Source organism: Equus caballus, chromosome 15, assembly GCF_041296265.1.
Source record: "Equus caballus isolate H_3958 breed thoroughbred chromosome 15, TB-T2T, whole genome shotgun sequence".
Classification (NCBI taxonomy): Eukaryota; Metazoa; Chordata; class Mammalia; order Perissodactyla; family Equidae; genus Equus; species Equus caballus.
Window position 1 is genome coordinate 82,868,628 of NC_091698.1, and position 23,179 is coordinate 82,891,806.

The window sequence follows — 23,179 nt, forward strand, 5'->3', positions numbered from 1 at the left end:
TGTCATGGTCCTGCACTAAGGTTGAAAACAATCTGCTGCTGTGAGCCACAACCTGTAGGATCTGGGAAATCTGGTTTGGAAACAGTTTGTGGGAAAAGGATTAGGAGTAACCTAGGGAGGGGTGAGGAGGGGGGTGGATTGCTGTTGATCACTAGTTAACATACAGCCATAGTGTGCCGCAGCTTCTTGAGAAGCCAGTGCTCTAAGAGGCTGCAGGCGCAGAGCCCAAATCCCAGGGAGGGTGTCCTTAGCATTCCCTGCATTGACCAAACCAGTGCAAGGTACTGCCATCATCCTAGTTTCCAGGAGATGAAGGGAGCTTTAGGAGTCACCTAGCTGTATTTTTGTTGGAAAATTTTAAGGGAACAAACTTAAAATAAGTAGAGAGGAGAATGATCACACTGAGGTGAATACCAGAAACCAAAACAATGGAAACCTATTATAGCATATATTTGCAAAGCACTTTCCTGTTCATTCTGTCATTTAATCATCCCAGCAGTCCTGTGGGGAAGTTGATAAAGTAGAGGAACAGTGACCAGAAAGGTGAAGTGACTTGCCCAAAGCTCCCTAGCCAGTGAAGAAGCTGAATCTTAAACCAGGGTCTCCAAACTCTCAATCCAGCCCGCTTTTTGGCACCATGCTGCCTCTCCAGGCCAGCTCCCACCAACCCCTCACCCGGCATCTGCTCCCTGCAAAGTCTGGCCCAGAGCAGCTGCATGGCAGGCAAGGGCCCCTTGCACCTGTGGCTTTCAGCGGAGCTTGAGCTGGAGTTCACTAGGGAGCGGCTCTGCCAGGTTTTCACTCAACACCCCTCTGCCTGCCCGCCTTCCCGTCCTTCGCTGATTTCTTGTGAAGCAAGGGATATAAAACACAACCAAACACGAACCTGCGGTTCCCTGCCAGCCCGTCTCTCAGAGCTGCCCCGACTCCCAGAAACAATTCCCTGATTATCATTCATTATTTCTACTTCTTAGTATTAAACCCATTTAATATGGCATTGGAGACCATTGGGGAGTTTTAAATTTCATGTCAGATCAAGATTTATGGGCCAGTTCTGAAATTTTACCTCTGGGCTCGATAATTGCAATTCTCTTTTAATCGCTCTCTTAGACACCTCTGTTAAAGGACTTCAATTATTTCCACACAGTGGCCCCCGGGATTTGGCCCATCTGAATACTCTACTTGTGTCACCTCCTTTTGGAGGCCCACATGTGAGGCTTTAGCCACGAGTCCGGTTTGAAGATACCAGGTCTACCAAGCAGTCCCACCAAGGAGCCTGGGGGCTCTTAGGAAGGGAATCTGTCTTCACAAGGAGATTCCTTGTGAATCTCCACATGACTGGAAGGCCCCCATCCACCCCTGCCTGCCAATCCCCAATAGGAAGTAAGAAATTAATGTGTTAGGATGCGCATGTTCGCCATGCTTGTTGTGAAAGCTGTACAATTTTGAGAACATGCAAACGCATGTTGGGAATCCTTCCATGGGAAATAGCTTAAAGGAATATGACTTGAGGAGTCAAGTGAGAGGGTCAGGGAGGGGAGAGGTCCTTTAATTGAGCCCTAGAGAGCCCTGGGATGCTTTCTGTAAAAGCAGATGCTGTCTAAGGGGTTGTGCAGTATTGGAAAGGAACCCCCCAGCACCAAGGACAGAATGAGGACACCAGAGCAGCAACAGCCTGCAAAGGCAGCCAGGTCACAGAGAGGAGAGAAGAGCTGCAGTGACAGCAAGCTCTTACCCTGTTCTCAAAGACCCAACAGGTTCAGAATGTAGTGAACAGGGCTAAGACAGAATGCTAGGGGTGGGAATAGCTAGCAGAGCCACCTCTGAGATGTCATTTAGTGCTTTATATCTAGTGACAGCAATTTGTATGGGAGAAATGAGTAACTCTGTATCCAGAGTCACCAATTACTGAAAGAAGGTTTAATTATGGGCACAAACAGTTGCTTCTATTGGGAGATAGTGGGCTGGGTAGGGGACAGAGCTCAGGTAGGGAAAGCAGAATTCACCAAGGAGGCTTGGGAGAAAAAGAGAAAAACCAGGACTCAAGCCTCATACACTGATGTCCTAAGTCCTGTCCCTGGGTAGAGGCAGCCAAGAGAGAATGACACTCCACGACCTTGGTGAGGAGGTGCCCCCAGGCCCTCTGTCAGCAGGACTTCACAGGCTGCACAGGGACTGCCTGCACTGGCAAGAATGGTCCTTTAGAAGACGATTAATGGCTGGACCAAAGCAAGAAGAGCCTTCATCACGTAAGAGTGTTGATCTTCTAACATGGCACTAGGCTGAGCCAGTGCATCTCCAGATGGAGTGTCACCCCATGGGCATGCCAGATGATTCATGGGAGGTACTACTAACATAGCTGCTTATATGTATTACTTATTTAAAAATAAGATAGTAAGTTTTACTAGTTTTTAATATCAGATGGACAGGAGTACATGTGCATGCCCTAAAGATTTTTATAATGGAGGAAAATAAGTCATAAAATCTTTAAAATTAGATGATGTACTTGATGCTAAAGGATTTAGTGACATTTGATTTAATTCAACATGGGGCTCCAGCCCCTGGCCCATGCACAGGCACATACCCACAAACATACACAGAGCCAAGTCATAGATGAGGATGAAAGGCCCTGCAGTTACCTTTACTCAGTTCATGGAGAGACTACAAGGATTAGGCACCAGATGCTGGCCCTAGGAACCTAGTGTCTGTGCTCTTTTCCTATCTAAAAAATTGGGTTACATTTCCTTCTGCTTTCCATGCCTCAGTTTTCTCACCTGTGAAATGGGAAGAGTCATGCATTATCCCTGCCCTACAAGAACTGATGTTTATTTTCACCCAGGTAAAAATATGAGGAAGGAGGAGACTCCCAACTCAGATTTGTCAGAGGTTCCCCCTTCACACACACTTCTCATGCCCCTGCTAGGGGATGGCTCTAGAAACAGAAGAACATCTTCAATCAGGCTCCACATGTACCAGCACCAGGCAGACAACATGGTGGCCAATCCCACACATTGAGGCCCTTCCCATCTCCAAGTGTCTTCAGAGGATGGATAGGTGAACAGCAGCCTTGGAATCACAAAACCAAGCTCTAGCACTTCCAACTAGTCCTCTGAGCAACCCCCGTAACCCTTCATTCCTCATTACCTGGCTGAGTGACAAAGGGGATAAGAGCACCTGCGTGCTTGTCTCCCGGGTGGCTATAAGAATCAGATGAGATGGTGTGTGTGGAAACATGGAGCCCCCTCAGCTGGGAGCCAGTGTACTGAGGCAGAAGTCCCATGGCTGTCCCAAGGAGCACTCACTCAGTGAACCTGAATATTCTGGACTGAGAGTCCATCCATCTTCACCCTGAGCTCTTCTCAGGTTTAAATCTCTTGATACACAGAGTAAGTACTGTACTCTGCACACAGTGGGCCCTCAAGAAACTGTCTCAACCATCTCTGGAATTCCTCTCAGCTCTGAAGTTGTGGGATCTCTGAGTGTCTGAGGCCATCCTCTCCCATCTCCTCCAGCAGCCCAAGTTGCATCCTGCCTCTGTGGGAAGCTGGGGCATGTAGAGACAGCTGTGGACATGGAGTTTGACAGACCTGGGTTTGAATCTCAGCTGTTACTTACCAAATCAAGAACAAGATAATTGACCTACTGGAATCTCAGTTTTCTCATCTGTACAAGGGGGCAACAACTCCTCCCTCTTACAGCTCCTAAGAGGATTAAGTGAGGTAGCTCTGAAGAGTTCCTTCAAAGTGTCTGGCACAGCATTATAGACATTATAATAATTATAATAATCTAATAGCAGTATAACATTTATTTCCATCATTGCTTGGATGACACCACTGTCAGGTTGCCAAAGCCAAAGACACTAGCAGACCACAGATCCCTTCCACATCTTTCAGGATCCACCCACAGCAGCACCTGCCACATAACCCCTACTCTATGAGCCTGAAAAGCCAGATATAAGTGTTCACCACCTGTTTGGTGTAGAGGCCACCGGCCTCTTGAATCAAAGACTTGGGCTGTTGTGAGTGGTGTCTCTGAACCTTCTCTGAGCAATTGGCAGAGCTTTGGAACCACCTATAGAACTTGCAAGAGCCAGAGGCTTATGTGCTGGACTCTGTCTTCCCAGCCTTTGTCACAGTCCATTCCTGCAGCCCTCTGTCCTTTGAGGATGCTGTGGACTGAGAAGGAAAGAGAGCTTCTGCTCTCCCTCTTGGCCTCTTGGCTCCATTAGAAACATGCCAAACAACTGGGTAGACTCCAGCTTCCATGATCTATCAGTAAAAGGCCTGAGCAAAGAGATGGGTTTTACAGCCTCATCCCCAGGAGTCAGTTCTTATTGACTCTTTGGTTTAGTTTTAACAGAAAGGCTCACCAGTGGCTATGGTGACACAATACAGTGGATATCAAGGCAGCCCTTTCTTTTGATACATCTCTTAGGAGGCGGGTGAAGGAAGATGGGCTATTCTTGTCTTATAGGTGACTGATTTCTAGGTGATTATTAACTAAATGTATCACTGAGCATTGAACCAGCCCAAAGCCAGGAGCCTGCCTTCCCAGAAAAGTGCAACTTCCAGTGACCAGGGCCAGGGCCAGTGCCGAAGGATTCTGAGTGTTCAGGGCTTTCTTATTCTAAATATTCCAAGAACAAGAGGAATCAGGAGAGGAGAGGAAAGGCTGGCCCATGCCTGGGCATCCCTACCCATCCTGACCCCAGCCCAAAGCTTCCGTCTCCCCATGTGTCTCTGTTTCTAGCCCACACCCAGCATCCTTTAAAAGTATCAGGTCTCTATTTTGAGCTGACCCTCTAATATCGTTTGAAAATTATTGGTAGAAATTCCAGCCCAGAATTTGGCTCCCAGGTGAACACACCATTGGCAAAATCTCAGGGTCTCTCAAGCGGTTCTGTCTGCTATGTTCTGGAAAGCTCCCACATGGCTGACACAGTGGAAGCCTGAAGTCCAAATTCCATTAGTTTCCTCAAGCATGACTTAAAGGTCTGAGATTACCCGGGCGAATCTAATGGGCCCATGATTCCTGGGTTATTAGCAAGCACTTCCTCATATCCTTCTACAGTGGGGCCTCCCTGAAGGTGAAGGTGATATTATTCATCCAGAAGGCAGAGGTAAATGTGGAGGAAAATGTCCTGTGCTCTTTCTGGCCCCAAAGAAAATGGGGCTTCCTTGTGAGAACTGAGTTGTTTTCTCATTCGCCTGTGGGCTGTCTGTCCACAGGCTGGTCATCACACAGAAAAATGATGCTGTTCGTCCACAGTCGGTAAAAATATTTTAAAGTTTGTTTCTCTACTTGGTGAGGACAGTTTTGAACTATCCACCTATATTAGTTTTCTAGGGCTACCATAACAAACTACCACAAGCTGGTTGGCTTAAACAACCGTTCTGGAGGCTAGACATCCAAGCTCAGGTGTCAGCAGAGTTGGTTCCTTCTGAGGGCTGTGAGGAAGAATCGGTCCCACGCTTCTCTCCTAGCTTTTGGTAGTTTGTCGGCAATCTTTGCAATTCCTTGGTTTGTAGATGCATCACCCCAAATCTTTGCCTTCATCTTCACATGGCCTAATCCCTGTACATGTATCTGTCTCTATGTCCAAATTTCCCCTTATTATAAGGATATAGTCACACTGGACTCTGGCCCACCCTAACGATCCCATTTTTATCTTGATTACCTTTATAAAGACACTATTTCCAAATAAGGTCAAGTTTTGAGACACTGGGAGTTATGACTTCAACGTATCTTTTGCAGGGGAGGCGATTCAATACGTAACAGTAGCCTTTCTGCCCTTCTCTTCTAGACCCAGAGGAGGCCAGCCAATAATAATCAAAGTCACCTCCTCCAAGAAGCTTTCCTAAAAATTCCTCAGGCAGAGTTAGGCGTGTCTTACCCTTGTTCCCCTGTACCAGTTACCCGGTCCAACCTGGGAGTTGGATTCCTGAAGGACACCAAGCTGAGTCTTGATCTGATCAGCGAAGAACAGCCCAAGGGAGAAAAAGTAGAAAAGGGATTCCGGGTACAGGGAACACGCTGAGCACATGCACGGGGCAGGAAAGAACATATCCTGAGGCACGGTCAGGACCAGAGGCATTGGAGGTCCTGAGGGCATTGGAGAGCCTGGTCATGTTTGAGTTTTAAAGGGATTATTCTGGACACAAGGTATAGAATGGAACCCTCCTCTGTCTGCAGAGTGGAGGTGGGTATGTCCCCAGACCTCAGTCCTTCTCTGCCATGTTAGAGGATTAAACATGGTGATTTCTAAGATTCGTGCCCATCTTACATCTTTCAACCCCACAGTAACATCATCATCTGTGATACTTGCCACAGTACACTATAGGCACTGTAGCAGGCCAGTGAGCCCCTCTGCACCAAGGAGCTCAGAACATGGACCAGCCATGCCTCTGGCAACTACTTCCACATCCCTGGATGGCCACCCAGCAAAGGGGCAGGGCGGGAGCAGTGTGCGGAATGGGAGGTCATTTCCAGTGGGGACTAGACTGTGGGCTGTCCTGACTCCCCCTCACCAGGCCCCTCCAGCCTTTTCCAGGTGATCACTATCCCAGCCCCAGAATTTGCTTACAGGGCCACAGTTTATGGCCAGGTCTACCCTACCATATAAAGTTTCAGCACAGTGGCTCAACTTGGCCAGAAATTTATTCCTGAAATGGAGCCTCTGAGCTTGGGTGTCAGCATTTTGCTTGGTGCAGAGGCTTGCGTTCGTATTGAACCAATCAATACGCTAGCACATTAAATGGTATTTAGGCTGGCTCTCTAGAGAGCAGGATGGGCGACTGGCTGTCATTTGAGCATGGGCAGGGAGGACTGCTCCCAGGTCTGGGAAATCCTGGGCATTGAGGCGGGGGGCGCAGGATGACAGCCCCAACCCCAGCACCACTCAGGACTCAGGGCTTAAGCTGGAGGCAGACTGAGCTGAAGGAGGAATCCTACAGGAACAGCAACATTTCAGGTTTCAATGTTGTCTTTATCCTTCCCCCTGGAGAGGATGTATTTTAAAAAAACAAAAACAAAAGAACTAACTGCATTGAGTTGGCTTGAAAGAAAAGATTGTATTTGAAAAGAACAGATGGTGCTAAAAATTGTTGGAAGGAAAAGAGTTCAGAAACCAGATTCCAGATTCCCACTGGCTGCTGGTGGGTGATGTGCCCAAATCTCCTTACAGAGAGAGTTCAAAAGGCAAAATGATCACCTGGGACTCTCATCAAAGAATGTCCACCTCCTTCCCTGCCGGAGAGATTGTCGGACAGATCTGTGGAGTGAGGAACCCTGCTAAGATCCCTTCTTGTGCTCCCTTCTATCATTTTAAATGATTTCTGGAACGCCAGCACCAGCCAAACTCTCTCTTCTCTCCCTTCCCCTGTCCAGAATCCAGCTGGGTCCCTCCCCACAGTCCCTGATGAGGGATGTTCAGCAGATGCTGGAGGAAGTGGTGGTTTGCGTGGAACCTAATCCAAAATTCAGAGAAACTGAATGAGGGACTTCAGGATTCTCACGCTCGCTACTCTTGATTTGAAGAAGTTTCCTCTCACTTGATTTTTTTGCCTGGATAATCAGTATTCCTTCCTTTAAAAAGAAGAAAAAATACTAGTGAATCTTCTGTGTATTTCTTTATACAAAGGAGCAAAGAAGAAGCCCTCTTAGACAATAAGCTTGGGACCAATAGTTGCTGGGGAATCAACTTACATCCCTAAACATTTTATTTTAACTGCAACTTCTAAATGTATGCTAATTCACCAACCTCTTGATGTAGAACCCAGGCCTTTGCTTCCAGTATGGGTGTGTTGAGTGGAGTTCTGTGTTGTCTTTCTGCATAAATCACATTCATGACACCATGATGCCACATCTGTAATTTCCAGTTTCAGTTTCTCTAAAATAGAAATAATTTTTAAAAACTTGTGGAAAGCAGTATGGATTATCCTCAGAAAATTAGGAATCGATCTACGATATGATCCAGCTATCCCACTGCTGGGTATTTATCCAAAGAACTTGAAAACGCAAAAGCATAAAGATACTTGCACCTCTATGTTCATTGCAGCATTATACACAATAGCCAAGACTTGGAAGCAACCTAGGTGCCCATCAAGGGACGAATGGATAAAGAAGATGTGGTATTTGTACACAATGGAATACTGCTCAGCCATAAGAAATGATGAAATCCGGCCATTTGTGACAACATGGATGGACCTTGAGGGTATTATACTGAGTGACATAAGTCAGAGGGAGAAAGTCAAATACCGTATGATCTCTCATAAATAGAAGATAAAAACAACAACAAACAAACACATAGCAACAGAGAATGGATTGGTGGTTACCATGGGGGAAGGGGGAGAGGGCAAAAGGGGTGATTAGGCTCACATGTGAGGAGATGGACTATAATTAGTTTTTGGGTGGTGAACATGATGCAATCTACACAGAATTCGAAATATATTATGATGTACATCCCAAAGCTATATAATTTTATAACCCAATCTTACTGCAATTAAAAATAAATAAATAAATAAAATTGGGGGGGGAGAAAACGTGAACTGATCTAAAGGCTTTCTAGATTTTTAAGATTTCCCCCCCAATACTTTTTGTTGCCCCATTCACGCCTAATTAAACAGCAATTATTTATAGTGATGTGTCACTACTAGTCTTTACAAAGTAATTCAAATTTTTCTTGCTCATGTTGCACCAATTTAATGAGTACAAGTGGCATAAACAGGCCTGGGAACAGTGTAACTGACTCTCAGTGGGTGTATAACTCAAGTGATAGGAGCAGAATGTGTAGGAGTACTAGAGAGTAACCTTGAAAATTCAGTAACCTTGAGCATTTAGAGGGCACAGGGTGTTCCACTGAATGTAAAATGTAGAGACTGTGCTAATCCAGCAAGCAAATTGGTCACATGGAGGCCAATTAAGAACACTTCTTCTGCTATTATTTTTCCCTACAACTGTGGCTATGATCAGTCTACTCCCCCCCCACCCCGCAGTGAATGGGGGCTAGGTCTGCAGAGGTGGACTCTCAGTCTCCTGCTTCCTGGCCTGGTATGTAGACTGAAGAAGAAAATCTCAGCCGGAGACTAGGCTGGATGTCTGCCTCCCACAAGCCTGTGTATTCCAATCTGGTTATGATGATGTGGAAGTTGAGTAGAGAAGGAATAGGATGGCCTAGGGCAACACTGGGAAGAAGCCAAAATATTTCTCGGATACATGCTTTCCTGAGCACTGCTGTTCTTCAAATACTAGCCACCCCAACTCACCAAAAAGCTTTTTTAAAAAACTAATCATTTACATTTCATATAAATTTAAATCTATGTGCAATATAGTAGAAAGTGCAAGAGTTTTGAAGATAAATAGTCTTGGGTTCATATCGCCTCTTACCATTTACTACATGAGCAAATTATGTAAGCTCTCTGAGCCTCAATTTTTTAGCTTATAAAATGGGGGTGATAATATCTGTCTCATGCATTTATTGTGAATATTAAATGAGATAAAGTAAAATAGCTGCCTTAAATCCTTTCTGGAATGAGGCAGAACATAAATAAACACACATACAAACACATAAAATGTGTATCAAATGCCTGGCACACTGTTCCCCGGGTTATCTGCATTTGTGCACTCGTCTCTTCATCTCCTCATTGGGGAGTGAAAGGAGATCTGAAAATCTTGATGTCTGAGGTGGGAGGTTCTCCCCAAGTCCCTGAAATCCCACCACATGGTCAGTTCCTATTTCACCTTCTTGTAAGGTCATTCCTGCCACACTGGGTTTAGGAGAGAAAAGAAATACTAACAATAATAACTGTAATAGTAATGCTATTGAGTGTTAGCTAAGTGCTTTACACATCTTAAGCCATGGGATCTTCACAGCACCCCTGTAAGTTTCTACTATTATCCCCGCTTCTTAATGATGGAACTCTGGCACAGAGAGGTTAGGTTAGGTAGGCTGGCCAGAGGTCACAGGCAGTAAGAGGCAGAATTGAGATTATAAAGCAGGAGATCTGGCTCCCAGTTTTGTTCTCTTAATATATTTCTCTTGAAGGAAGGAAGGGAAAAAGGAAGGGAGAGAGTGAAGGAAGGAAGGAGGTACAATTAGGAGAAGCTAAAGAGAGACCAGGAAAAGGAGCCCAAGACCATTCATTTTTTCTTTGCACAATAAGCATAAGAGAGTAATTAGGAGATGTGCAGTCTGGGAATATTTTCTTAGCCCCACTCTGGGAAAGCTGGGCAGCCTTCCAGGTCTCCATCACCCGTACAGCATCTGTGATGAAAACCAAAACTGCTTTCCAGCTGCCAATGCTAAGGTCTCAACTGGTCCACCAGTGGCCCCACTGAGCCCTTCCCTATCTCAGCATGCCCTTTGTGCCCAGTGTCTCTCTAGCAGAGCGACAGGCCACGCTCAGCCTCTAGCTCTTTTCCACCACAAGCTGCTGGGAGCCACATCCTGGATCCACCTGAAACCTCATTTTCATCCAGACTTGATCCTCTCCAGGGCACATGCATCTAACTTCTGGGAAATTGTGAAGGGCAAAGGAACAACAAAGCCACGGCTACATGGATAAAAGACCCCATGTCACACATCAAGTGTTATCATTATTACAGAAAATTAACTAGCAACAAAGGACTTCGCACTAAAATTTACATTGATCTGGCGTTTTTTTCCCTGCTATCTCTCATAAAAATGCTTTAAATGCAGGCTGATTTAATGGAAATGATAAAAAATAGTGCTGAATGGTTTATATTTGCTGAAGACTTACTACAAGGTATATTGTAAGGAAAACTTAAAAGTTATGTGTGTTTTTTTCCTTTAGGATAAGATTTGGGAGGGAAGTACAAGTGGCTTTTTTTTTTCTTGTATTGATCTAGGTGGGCTCCCACAGGCTCAGTTCCTTGTTTCTAACGAAGCTTCACACCCACGTCCAGACACTTGTCAAGAGAGAGTCTTAACAAAGGGAGATGTGGGGGAATGTCAGCTGTGTGGCCTGAACCTTAACAGGGTCGTGCTCAGTAACATTAAGCTCAGTAATAATAATAATCATGTGACTGAGCTCTACATGAAAGGGACACAGCTAGTTGTCTAATTTCTGTGGTTTCCATAATCCTTAATATAACCCATGAGTTTGGCTGTACTGGCAAGGGGGTTAGTCACTACCTGAATGACTTGGGTCTGGAGACCACTACAGAGCGTGAGAATGGCCACATCTTTTAGCTTCACGTCCCCTACCATGTTCCAAGGCCAGAAGTTGAAACAAAGCCTCAAGAGGACGCGGTTTCTAATCTCAAGAAACTTAAAAGGGCAATTTAAGATGGTGTTCATAAAGACTATGGAGGCGCCAGCCCAGTGGCATAGTTGTGAAGTTTTCATGCTCTGCTTCAGTGGCCCAGGGTTCACGTGTTTGGATCCCAGGCATGGACCTACACCACTTATAAAGCCATGTGGTGGTGGTCACCCACATACAAAATAGAAGAAGATTGGTACAGGGCCGATCTTCCTCACCAAAAATAAAATAAAATAAAACCTTGGTTGAAAACTAAACTAGGAGCAGAATATACAGTAGGCCTTCAATAATGTTAACTATTGTTGTTGGTCATATTATTAGTGTTGTTACAGCTACTAATATTCATATTGACTTGGTTCAGGACTGACCTGCATTGTAGAGAACATTCATGCATCAGATGGGACCCCTTCTCGTTGAGCACTCAGGTCACCTCCACGTCTCAATTATAGTAAGTCTCTGATCCCTTCTTTGGGCTCTAGGTACATGAACAAGAGCTGATTTGATGGCTGCTTCCTATGGCCCTGCCCCTTTAAAGAGGGGGATTGTTGGCAAATCAGGAGCCAAGAGCTGTGTGATGAACCAACCCCCAAACTTCCCCAATCCTTAGGCTCCTCTTAACAGGAAGGGCATGAATTACTTGAATGGATGACAGCTAACAATAATGAACTGACATGAACTTTCAGATTAACTCAGCTCCCCTACAATATACATTTTGGCCAAGAATGTCAGAATCTTATCTGATTTAACAGAATCTGTTTGTGCATTTGTTCTCTCATTTAACAAATGTGTGTTGAGCATCTATGATGTACCAGGCCCTGGAGATGCAATGATGAATGATCCACCATTCTGGCTTTAAGGTGGGGAGCGGGTAAGACACAGGGGACCTACTTCCTATAGAGGCCAATGAAAAACATTGACTGCTGTCAGACTGGACCACCTGTTCTCAGAACGCAGACTGTATGGCCTCTGCTCATGTGCTCATGCCAACCTCTCTTTCTGCCTTGTTGTTTTCCCAACTCCTACCCTCTCTTCATAACCCATCCTCAAGTTACACCTCTCTTGATCAGCCAAACAGAGACAACACTTTGCCCTCTATGCTTCAAGAGTATAGAGTGCCTATGCCACTCACTTATTCTCTTCTATCTGCATTTTACTGTAAATTTTGGTACATGCTTCTACTCCTTCTCACTAATCTGTAAGCTCCTTGAGTGCAAAGCTAAATCCTAAACACTTAGGATCCCCAGAGTATTTAATACTTTACCTGGTGTGAAACAACACACCAATAAATCCTTAAGAAATGGAATTCAATTTGACAAATTCTAACCAAGATTCAGACACAAGACATCTTTTCACATGCTACAGGAAGATGCAACAGTAAATAAGAGGCCTGTACTATAAGTGAGATGGGATACTTTGGAGGGTTTTGAGCAGAATGTTGATCTGCTGTCATAATCTAATCCTAACATATTTTGTTGTAGGAGTGTTTCAACATAATTTCTTGGGATTGTTCTTTTTGGGGGGGGGGGGATTGTTCTTAACATGTGAAGATTCACTTAACTAAGATTTTTTTTTTTTTTGGTTTAAATAAATAAGGCAGCTGCTATTCGTAACTTGCAAATACCTTTCCTACCTTCTTTTACCTACATTCCTTTCCCTCTTGAATCTCACAAATGAGTTGAGATGCAGATAGTTTCATGGACCACTGCCATTTCATGAAGAAAGCTGTGGTCTTCTGTAAGTATAGTTCCCTCTTACTGAGCCCCCAATAAGAATGTTCCTTTGCATACATCCTTCTCACAAATTCTCACAAGTATCCAGCAAGCTAGGCATTATGACTTCCATCTTACAAATAAGGAAACCAAAGATTAGAGAAATTAAATCACTTGCCTAAGGTCTCTTAGCTAGTAAGTGGTGGGGCTGAGAACGCAGTCTAGGCCTCATGATATTGTGACAACTAAAACCATCTCAGGAAGGCATTCCATCGAATAGCATATAGAGTTTGAGGGCTCACTTTTGTGAGCCAGCCCTACATCAACATTATGCCTATTGGAATGTCACACAGAAGCAAGGTAATGCACATTCTTCTGTCTTGTCAACTGCCATCCGTGGCCATCAGGTGCTGCCAAAAAGTACCCCTTCATTCTGGGCTTAAAATAACTTGGTGCCTTCATCCTCTTGAGACGGCTGCCAAACCTTCAATGTCATCAGCAGCTTGCCTCACATCAAACATGCCAGATAGTTTCCTTTAAACATGTAGAGACTAACCTGGTATGGAGTGATGGGAGCCTTAGAAATTGTTTTTGTTTCCATGTCAGAGCTTCTTATAATTTTGGGTTCTGTGTGTGCATTTCCTGACAATGTCCATGTTTTGCTGTCTGGCTGGCCTGTCTATCCTCAGAATCCAGACTGGTGATCCCCCTAGCAATGCTACATAGACGTATCCTTTTCTATCTCTGTGATTCTAGTGATATGAAAAATGACTGGATACACAGACTGATCCAGAGATTGCATTGTCTCTTCTTGCAATCTGGGAGCAATAATATACTTGATTTTAATCTTAGGTCTGCAGATGACCAAACGTGTGCCCTTGGGCAAGTCTCTCCATTTCTCTGATGGGTGGAACTGAGTCTCTTTGCAGGAATAAATCTGTGATTTTTTTGACTAATTACTCTTCTTCCATCTTCTGTAGAACATTATTTGTCCATTGCAGCTTTCAGGGGTTTCATAAAGTGTTTTGTCGCTGGAACTCCTGCAATCTGCTAGAAAAGTATAGGCATCAGATCACCAAGGGACCTTGGAGAACTTAAATTCAATGCCCACATTTTGCTAATGAAAGAAACTAAATCTCAAGGAGGTGCAGGTACTTACCCTAACCCATGCAAATCCAGGACCAGAATCTGAGACTCAGCTCCCAAATGAGTGGCCTTTGTACATACCACTTCCAGCCTCCAGGTCAGAAATGGACCTTGATATTCACAAGCCAGCCCTCCTGCCTTTTCTGATGGACTCTAATGAATTCATTATGATGTAGCTACTCAGCAAAAGTGTGTGGTCAGGTTTTTTTTCCTCAGCAAATTCACACAAAGTTGGAGATACTTTTTCTGGTTGAGTAAAGTACCCTGTTCAAAGTCATCAGGCAGATGAGGGGCAGAGCCAGAACTCAAAGTGGAGAGCTCCAGAGAGACACCTGGAAGATAATGGATGGTGACAGGCTGTCCATACAGACCTTCTGGCTTCTCGAAGCCCAGATGGACTCCCCACACTGTCAAATTGATTGATGGAAGCACCAGTGCTAAGATGGCCACAAATCCCCAGCACATGGATACAGCTGCACTTTTGTTTCTTTGTTTCTCGGAGGCTCTAAGCTGGAACATAACCTTCTGCTTTTCAAGCACTAGTAGAGTTGTCACCAGCCAAAGAGGAAAACAGGACCCTAATGAGCGAGTTTCGTGACCACTAGGATGTAAGCAAAGAAAATGGAGGCGGACAGAAAAGAGAGCTTGGATTTGTTTTTCATGAGGATTTTGGCTGTCTCTTAAACAAATCTGACCCTAGGAATAGGCTTGCCCTTTTCTAGTCTCAGCTTCCCTGGTTATAAAATACATGTTTGGCGACTGCTCTGAAAGTTATTAAAGTTGCAGCAGTAAACTATGGGAGGCCAGAGAATTTCAGACAAAAGTTATTGCATCAGTAACTCAGAAACTAATTCCTAAAACTCTTGACACATTTATCCAGAGGGCTAGTGCCAATATAGAAATGGAAATCATTGTCAAGGGCCACTGTGTACCTGGAATTAAAATCCGTCATTCCTCGGAGCGGAGAGCTACAATTTTGGCAGAATATGAATAGTCATGCCTTTCACCACGATCTTTCTCAAAAATAGGGTCCTTTATTTTTCAGAAGAACAACAAAAATTCTGCTCTCTTTGTTTGTTTGTTTCCTTAAGAACCCCTCGTTTACATTTTCTTTTCAAATATTTCTTTGACAGTCCCACATTTAAACTGAAAGCCCTCCTTTTCCTTATTCAGTTGCACTGGTTTTATTTTGGATAGAAATCCTGCTGGGTACAGTAACAGAGAACAAACTTTACAACAGCAATAATCCCTTCTACAGCATCTATTGTGGGGAAACTTAATACACTTTTATTAAATGGCTGAGGCCTTGGCTCCGGTGATCTGAATTAACTACAGAAGGGCATAGAAAGGGAACAAAACTACCTTCTTCACTCAACAGACTCCCACTGCATGCCGAGCAATGTGGCAGGACTGGAGACTCAAACCTGCCATCCAAGAGTGCTCCCCTGAAAGACCGTTGATTGCCTTAGGTGATGCCTTCCTCACTGAAAGTTGGCAAAGACAGAAAAGACTTGACGGGTCTACTGTTAGCAAGTAAACGGACAAATGGGCCCTCTGATTCACTCTTGGAGGATTGACAATATGCCTCCGATTTTAAATTTACATGCACTTTGACTCAGGTTCTAAGAATTTATCCTAAGGCAGTATTTACTTAAATACACAGCATTAGCCTCAGCATGATTATAAAGAGAAAAAATCAGGAGGAATGCAGAAGTCATTAAAAATACAATCATTGACCTGATCATGTAACCTATATTTATTGTGTCCTGACATACTATTGAGTGGCAAAGTGCAGTCACAGAGAGCATATGTACTGTGGTCTCATTTATGTAGAATTGTAGCTGAAAGGCTGTTCACTAAAGTGTTAACCATGGTTATCTCTGGATAATGAGCTTCTGGGTGACTTTTACTTTCCTCTACCAACTCTTCTCAATGGTTAGATTTTTAATATTTTTTATAGTGAACATCACTTTATAGTTGGGGGGAGGGTGCTTTAAAAATTTCTTAAAACAGAAAGCTAGTCTTTCCCAAAATTCCTTAGCCATACCTAAGCCCAACCTAGTGGTAAGACGATGTGAAACATTGTGATGAGTTCATGGGTGTATACATACATCACAACTCCTCAGCTCTTACACGTCAATTCATCAGATTGTACACTTTTAGTACATGCAATTTACTGTACATCATTATACATCAATAAAATGTTTTTTCTTTAAAAGGAAAGAAACTATGAAATAGTCCAAGTAATTTTTATTCTCCACAGAAAATTGTCAAGATAACTATATATATATAAAACCTGAATCCATGTTGGAAAATAAATTTGATGTTCCAATCAGTGATGGGAGGCTATTCCAAGAGGCTAATAGCCTGGGTGTGGTGTAAAAATGTTCGTTTAGCTTATTCTCTGTTCTCCCGCGGTGTCAGAGTCCTTGGTTATAGATGGATGCGGAGCTCACTATTTGACCTGTTTCTGTCTTCTTCTGTTTGCACCTTTTTGCAGAGTCCACGTCAATCTAAGGTACCTTTTACCCCAAAATACATGCTTCGGTGCACTTTAATTTTCCTGCAATAAATAAGTAGCCCTTGTTAGCATCCCTTAAATAACTATACAGCAAACCTGAGGGTTCTGAGACTTTGGGATCAGATAAAATTCCAAAAACCAAGCATTCTTTCCAGAGATAATTATGAATACACTGATAAATGTTTTGAAGACAATTCTTTCACTCTGCCGACAGGTTTTCTCAAGTATAGATATTCTTTTCCTATAGGACTAGCTACTGAAATAGTTCAAAGGTCTGCAATTTCCTAAAACGAATATGACAAAAGAAACACCAGTGGCTATAGCGGGTGTGACTATTGGGCCTCTAAGCTGGACAAAAAGGAAACAAAAGTTTGCGTGTTGCTACCATGGTCACCATTCTTAGAGCCACTTAGGATTCCATCTCTTGGTGCCCATGAAGAACGTAGGCCCTGAAGTCACTGCAGGGGCAGGACCTCTCTGCATGTCAGGCCTGCTTCTCATCACTGTTTTTCTGTGTTCTTCCCCTCTGCTTTCCAATGCAACCAGCTGGACGGTGCTGCAGGGAAGGATTGGGCGCCCAGAGAACCCGTTCCGAGTGGCCCTGGAATACATCTCCAGTGGAAACCGAAGCTTGTCTGCAGTGGACTTCTTTGCCCTGAAGAACTGCAGTGAAGGTATCTGAATCTGGCTTTTCCCTCCACTCCTTGGCAGCTTGTTGTATTAAGTGTGTCAATAACTTGCCGCCATGATTAGCTGGGAATGTGCACACTTATATAGAAAAGTCTGTAGTTCTTTGGGGCTGATTCTGAGCATTACCAAGTGCTTCATAACCCAGCTGATCAATCTTCAAAGATTGAGTATAACATTATATCTGCCTAACTTAAAACTTCATCAAATAGAATATGGTCCTTGTTAGGTAACACATTAGCTTAACTTCCCTAGCTGAAAAATGCTTTCAGCTGTGTTTTGTTTTGTTTTTTTACTATGGAAAATTTCAAATGTGTACGAGTAAATAGAACAGTGCAATGAGCCCTCATATACACCCTCAACCCAATTTCGACAGTTGTCAACATCCCGCCATTTTTCTTTCACCTATATCTCTACCCATTCTTCACCCCACTGATTTGATAATGATTGTTACTTTACTTTTTTTTCCTGAGGCAAAATTAACAACTAAGTATTTTTAATGATTTGATTTAAGCTGTTGTTAAGGGACAACATGGGAAATGGTTATATGTGAAATTTTTGGTTTATTTTGTAAAAACCATTAGAGGATGGTCCACTGTGTCGTTGAATTCCTTTTGCATGAATCCCACATTGTGAGTTTATTTCAAGATTTATTACTAAGAGGAGACATCTCTCTCCTGAATAATAATTTGTCGGTTTTTTCCCTTTTGCCTTTGTTGTTATGAAACTCTGCACTAAATGCAATACTCAGTCACAGTAACTATATCTGTGTAGTTTTTTGATAAGCTTCTTTCTCCCTCCTCTACGGAGTTTTTGATCTTCTATTCCTATTTTCAAAATCATATTTTATATTTATCTTTCTTTAGACTTTGGCTCAAGTCTAATTGTAAGCGGGATGAAATGGATCATCAATAGATATATGAGGCTGATCTTTCCTTGATTCTTCAGAAAACCTAGGGTCATAATTATAAACATTGTTTCTCACGTGTAGAGGATATGGGAGATGGGCTTGAATTATACAAATCTTCAGGAAGAAGTTGCTTTTATTATTGCTATTCTTCTGCTCTGCCTGCCTCTGCCCAGAGGCTCACAGGGAAGGGAGCTCTCACCTGTGCCATGGAACCTATGGTCTGAGAGGCTCAAGAATGAAGTGTAGACAGGAAGGAAATTGTGTCACTCCCAGACCTAATTCTCAATTTAGACTGCTTGTAAATAACTATGAAAGCCCATAACACACAGCTATCTATTGCATGTAGAGACCCAGCCTTGAATCTTGTGCCTGTTGGAGGCTGGTATATGAAAAGGACTCGCTTAGGTAGGGAACCCACTGACCACCCAGCACTTTATGCTGCTGTGTCTCTTCATTCATTGTGGACCTTGTAAGAACTTTCACACAGTGCTTTTTTTCCCTTTAATCAAAGCTGGTTTATGTGTGGGAGAAAGAAAAATCATCATAACGTGATAGATTGAACTTCAGTTCAAGTTGAAAAGGTGGTTAACCTGTGATGTGAGGCAATGTACACGAAACATATGGTTTGGGAGAAAGCCAGGAGCTTGTACAAATGTTTCTGCACTCACGAACTTGGGGATTTGTGAATGTCTCTGGACATGATCAATCCTCACAGATGTCAAAGGTCTATGTACCGTCCAAAAGAGGCCATCTGTTGAAATGGAGCCAGTTAACAGGAATGTGACAGGGAGAAGGTATCAGTTCCCAGAATTGACCTAATCTCACTTGAGCAACATGAGGAGAAGGGAATAAGAGACTACAAAACCCCAGATATCAGGCCTAACAGAAATATTCCTGCAAAAATTTTGTACCTTTGAATCAAGGATCTCAACCAGTTCTGCCAATTTTTCCTCTCTTACCCCTACAACTCCCATTTACCCATAAAATCTTTCTCTGAAGCTTATGTTGCATTTGCAGTGAGTCTGCTGCAGAGATTAAAAGACCTGTTTCTTATCTGCTTCTCTACCATCATAAAACCAAGAGAGTTAACCTCCTAACTTTCTCTAATGATCCATGAAGTGTTTCTTCTGGCAGGACACTTTCTTAGAGGAGGGAGAAAAGAAGTCTGCCTCTAATGCTCTAAGGAAAGTGGATTGGCCAGGAGACTTAGGAAGGTTCTCATGGCCCAGCTACCTTCCCTCAGAGACTCCAGCTCCAAGAACAGATGGTCTCTTGGAGAAACAGATGTTCTCTGCACTCCTTCTCTGGCTGGGGCTTCTGTGGCCACCAAAGAGTGTGAAGGGATCAGTGTGGATGTGTAAAGCAGAGAGCAGAGAAGAACAAAGTGGTTCCAGTGTTCCCTGAGAACTTCTGACCCTCCCTCCCATAGTGGAACAAATTCAGGTGCACATCAGTTGGTGTGGACAACTTGCAAGCATAAGAAGCATCCTAAAACTACACTCACGTATTTAAAGAGAAGGAGTTATTTTGGAGGCATACTCAAGCCCTATTTGATGTAGATGAACATTGATGTTTTCTGAGGTCATCCATTTGGTTACGTCATGAAGGGGAAGAGATAGGAGAGAGAAGTAGTATGTTTGAGGGAGTGAAAAGGGCTGGTGACATGTCAGCCAAGGTTACAGATAGGTCTGCAGGATTCCTGGTCTATTTTCTGATAGCAACTTGGTCCCCCCATGATGCATCAGGCACAGACAGAGCATGAGGAGGAACACGCCTGTAAAACTCTACAGCCTTTCTGTGGCCCACATGAAGAAAGGCGTTATTTCAGTTAATCCACAAAGCCTTACAGGAGACATTAGGACAATTCTTTCCACATAGGAGATGATACCTATCTGTGGGTGTCATCAGGGCAGAGCCCATGCCTCTCTCCTCTCTGAATCCTAACACCTATCACAGTGTGTAACACTTAATAGGTGCTCAGTTAATAAGCAATAAAATCTAACTTGAACAGGGCACTTACCATGTGCAAAGGCAAAATGCTGATTGATCCCTTTACATGTGCTACCACTGTGAGCTTTACACTAACGCTATAGGGCAGGTACTATTATCCTCATTCTACAGATGGGGAACCTGAAGCTCACAGAACTTTCAACACTTACCAAGGTCATTCAGTTAAGGAAAGGTAGAGCTAAATTCAATCCCAAGTCAATCTGACCACCAAGCCAGTGCATCTGTCCACTACATTCTGCCACCTTTGTGGAATGCATAGAGACTGGGGATTTATTTATTACCAGAAATCTTAGGATTATCTTTGATTCTTCCTCTTGTCACTACATCCAAACGGCTGAGCCCTGGACTCTAGACTTGTGGCTGCCTTGCATCCTGTCTGTTGTTGTCTAAATTCTACTGTTGCTGCTTCTCAAATTTGCCTTTCTGACTTCATTTTCTCAGCAACAGGCTTAGCCAGGCCTTTGGAAATGCATACTTGGACTTTGGCAGTAGCCAGCTGGCCTCCCTGATACCATTACCCATCCTTCACTCATTACCAGACAAATCTCCCCAAAGATCCCTTTCCTTGTGGCACTTTCATGCAATTTCGGTAACTTCTTATTGCCTCCCACATCAGAAATATGGGGGCTAGACTGAGCCACCTCCCTCATTCCTGGGACCAGGAAAGTGATGTGCTGGGGATCACCCAGCTGGTTGGTGGTAGAGCTGAGACTGACATCAGGACTATCTTGCCTCTGGCCTTGGTACTTTCACCACTGCTCAATCCTGCCTGGAGAGCCCCAGTGTCTCTGCTTGATTTCCAAGGTCCTTTACAATCTGGCCCCACTGAACCCGCGACCATTATGCCCCCTGTTCTCCCACATCTCCTCCCTTCTCGTCGGACTGGTTTTCTGTACACTACACCAGGAACGGCCCGCTTGGTCCCAGGCCTTCCATCTGAACACAGACTGATCGCTTAAGATCCAGCTTGGGGCCCAAATCCTCCAGAATGTCATTCACAGCTACAGAAGTTTGTCTTGGAAGATTTGCTCTCTACATCTAAATTTAGTAGCTGTTTTATAATTATTTCCCAATTAGTTATTTGGGGACCCTAACTTGAGGTTCGAGACTTTGTCCTATATTTCGTTTTATTTCTCCAGGGGACAATGAACAGAGTGCTAAACACATAGGAAACACCACATAAATACTTGTTGACTGATTGTTGGTTAATGAATCAATTGATAAATGCTGCTCCTGCTTTAATAGCTTTGGGCTATTAGCCTTCTACTTCCAAAAAAAGTAGCAGTGAGTGGCAATTGCTTGGAAGAGTTTTTCCTGTTATCTTAAAAGAGCAGTTTGTATATTCAGCACTGACAGGAGGAATACCAGCCCCCAGAGGCTCCCACGCCTGGGCTCCCAGGGAACCCTTTCCCCATTCACAAAAACCTTTCTTCAGCAGATAGAACCTTGCTTTAGTTCTATAGCAGAACTATAGGATTATGCAGGACACTCATCAGGATCCCTCACATTCAGAGGAGCCTATAGAAAAACACGTGTCAGGATGGTCAGGAAGGACTAGCTCCTTGAAAAGGATTTTAAAAAGATCAGTGTGCCTCTTAGCAGCCATAAAAATATACATCATTGCAAGCACCCATCTAGCACCTTCTGTGCACCAGGGCCTGTTCTATGCATGTTGCATATATTAACTCATTTAATCCTACAACAAGACTATGAGGTATCTATTATTATTATCAGCACTTCCATTATATGGATGGGGAAATCAAGGCACAGAGACCTAAATAATTTACCCAAAGTCTCACAGCAGATATTGGGATGGAGGTCGTCTGCTCCAACATCCATGCTCTTAGCTCCACATGCTGCTGCTACCTGTGGAAAGTCACTGCTGGAAAGAACCCCTTCTAAGAAAGCATCTAATACTTCTAAAGATCCTCTGTCACCATGTGGAAACTGAATGAACAAACACCCCAAGATTTACCTTGAACTTTGACACAATAATTACTGACCAATCTAATGTGATTTCTGCCTCCACGTTATGGTTGTCAAGTTCTCAGGTTTTCTAAGAAACCAATTTAGAATTTCCTTCTCCTTGCCTGGGTTGGTCAAAAGTACCTTAGGTGTACCACTGCACTGGTCAACAGTGGACGCCCCCATCCATGAAAATCAAAGAACTGCAAATGGCTCCTGTATGAGCATAAATATATTTTATTGCAGGCCACCATAGTTCCCTTTCTCTTTCATGAACTTGCAAGAATCATGCCTGAGGTTTCTCAGGTCAGAGCCACATTCAGCTCACTAGCAGATTTCTCAATAAGAAATATTCTTAGCCCCTTACCCTATCGAGACCCTTTCATACACATTACCTCCTCTGACCCGTTCAGCAGAGAGGGTGTCATAACCCTCACATTACCCAGGAGGGGTTATTTCACTGAATTCTGTAGCTCAGGAAAGGGGAGGAATCAAGGTGTCAAATGCAGTCCCACTACCATGGATGCCTTAAAACGCATATCTCAAAAGAGTTGAAGATGCACAGATATCTTTACCTCTCTGAGCCTAAAATGAGGGCATTGGAACTAGATCCATGGTCTTCAAAGAGTTTTTAGAGGCTGAACCCTTAATTCTAACAAAGTCTTATATAAAAGTCCAGTATATAAAATTACATAAGTAGGACTGCCCGAGGGGAAGGGAGGGTGGGGGGCACAGAATTCACCTGCTCCACAGCCCTTCACACCCCCCCTCCAAATGGAGTTTCATGAAATACAGTTTGAGAAGCACTGACAGTCTGGTTTCAACTCTCTTATTAATTCCAGGCTTTTGATCCAATGATTCTGAACTTACTTAAAATGTGATAGCCAAAAATAGTTAGATAACCATACCTTCTTTAAACAGCTAGGACTAAGCACAAGGCTATTATACTTTG

At 43.6% G+C, this 23,179-nt stretch overlaps 1 protein-coding gene across 2 annotated transcripts in view; it reads left to right on the forward strand.

Annotated features, from left to right (window-relative positions):
- The window catches only part of ALK (ALK receptor tyrosine kinase), a 655,114-nt gene that overhangs the window by 454,219 nt on the left and 177,716 nt on the right, over nt 1-23,179 (forward strand). For both annotated transcript variants that reach the window (XM_070235623.1, XM_070235624.1), the window contains exon 5: nt 17,202-17,329. In XM_070235623.1, coding sequence (XP_070091724.1) covers nt 17,202-17,329 — 128 coding nt within the window. The remainder of the gene's footprint in view (nt 1-17,201; nt 17,330-23,179) is intronic.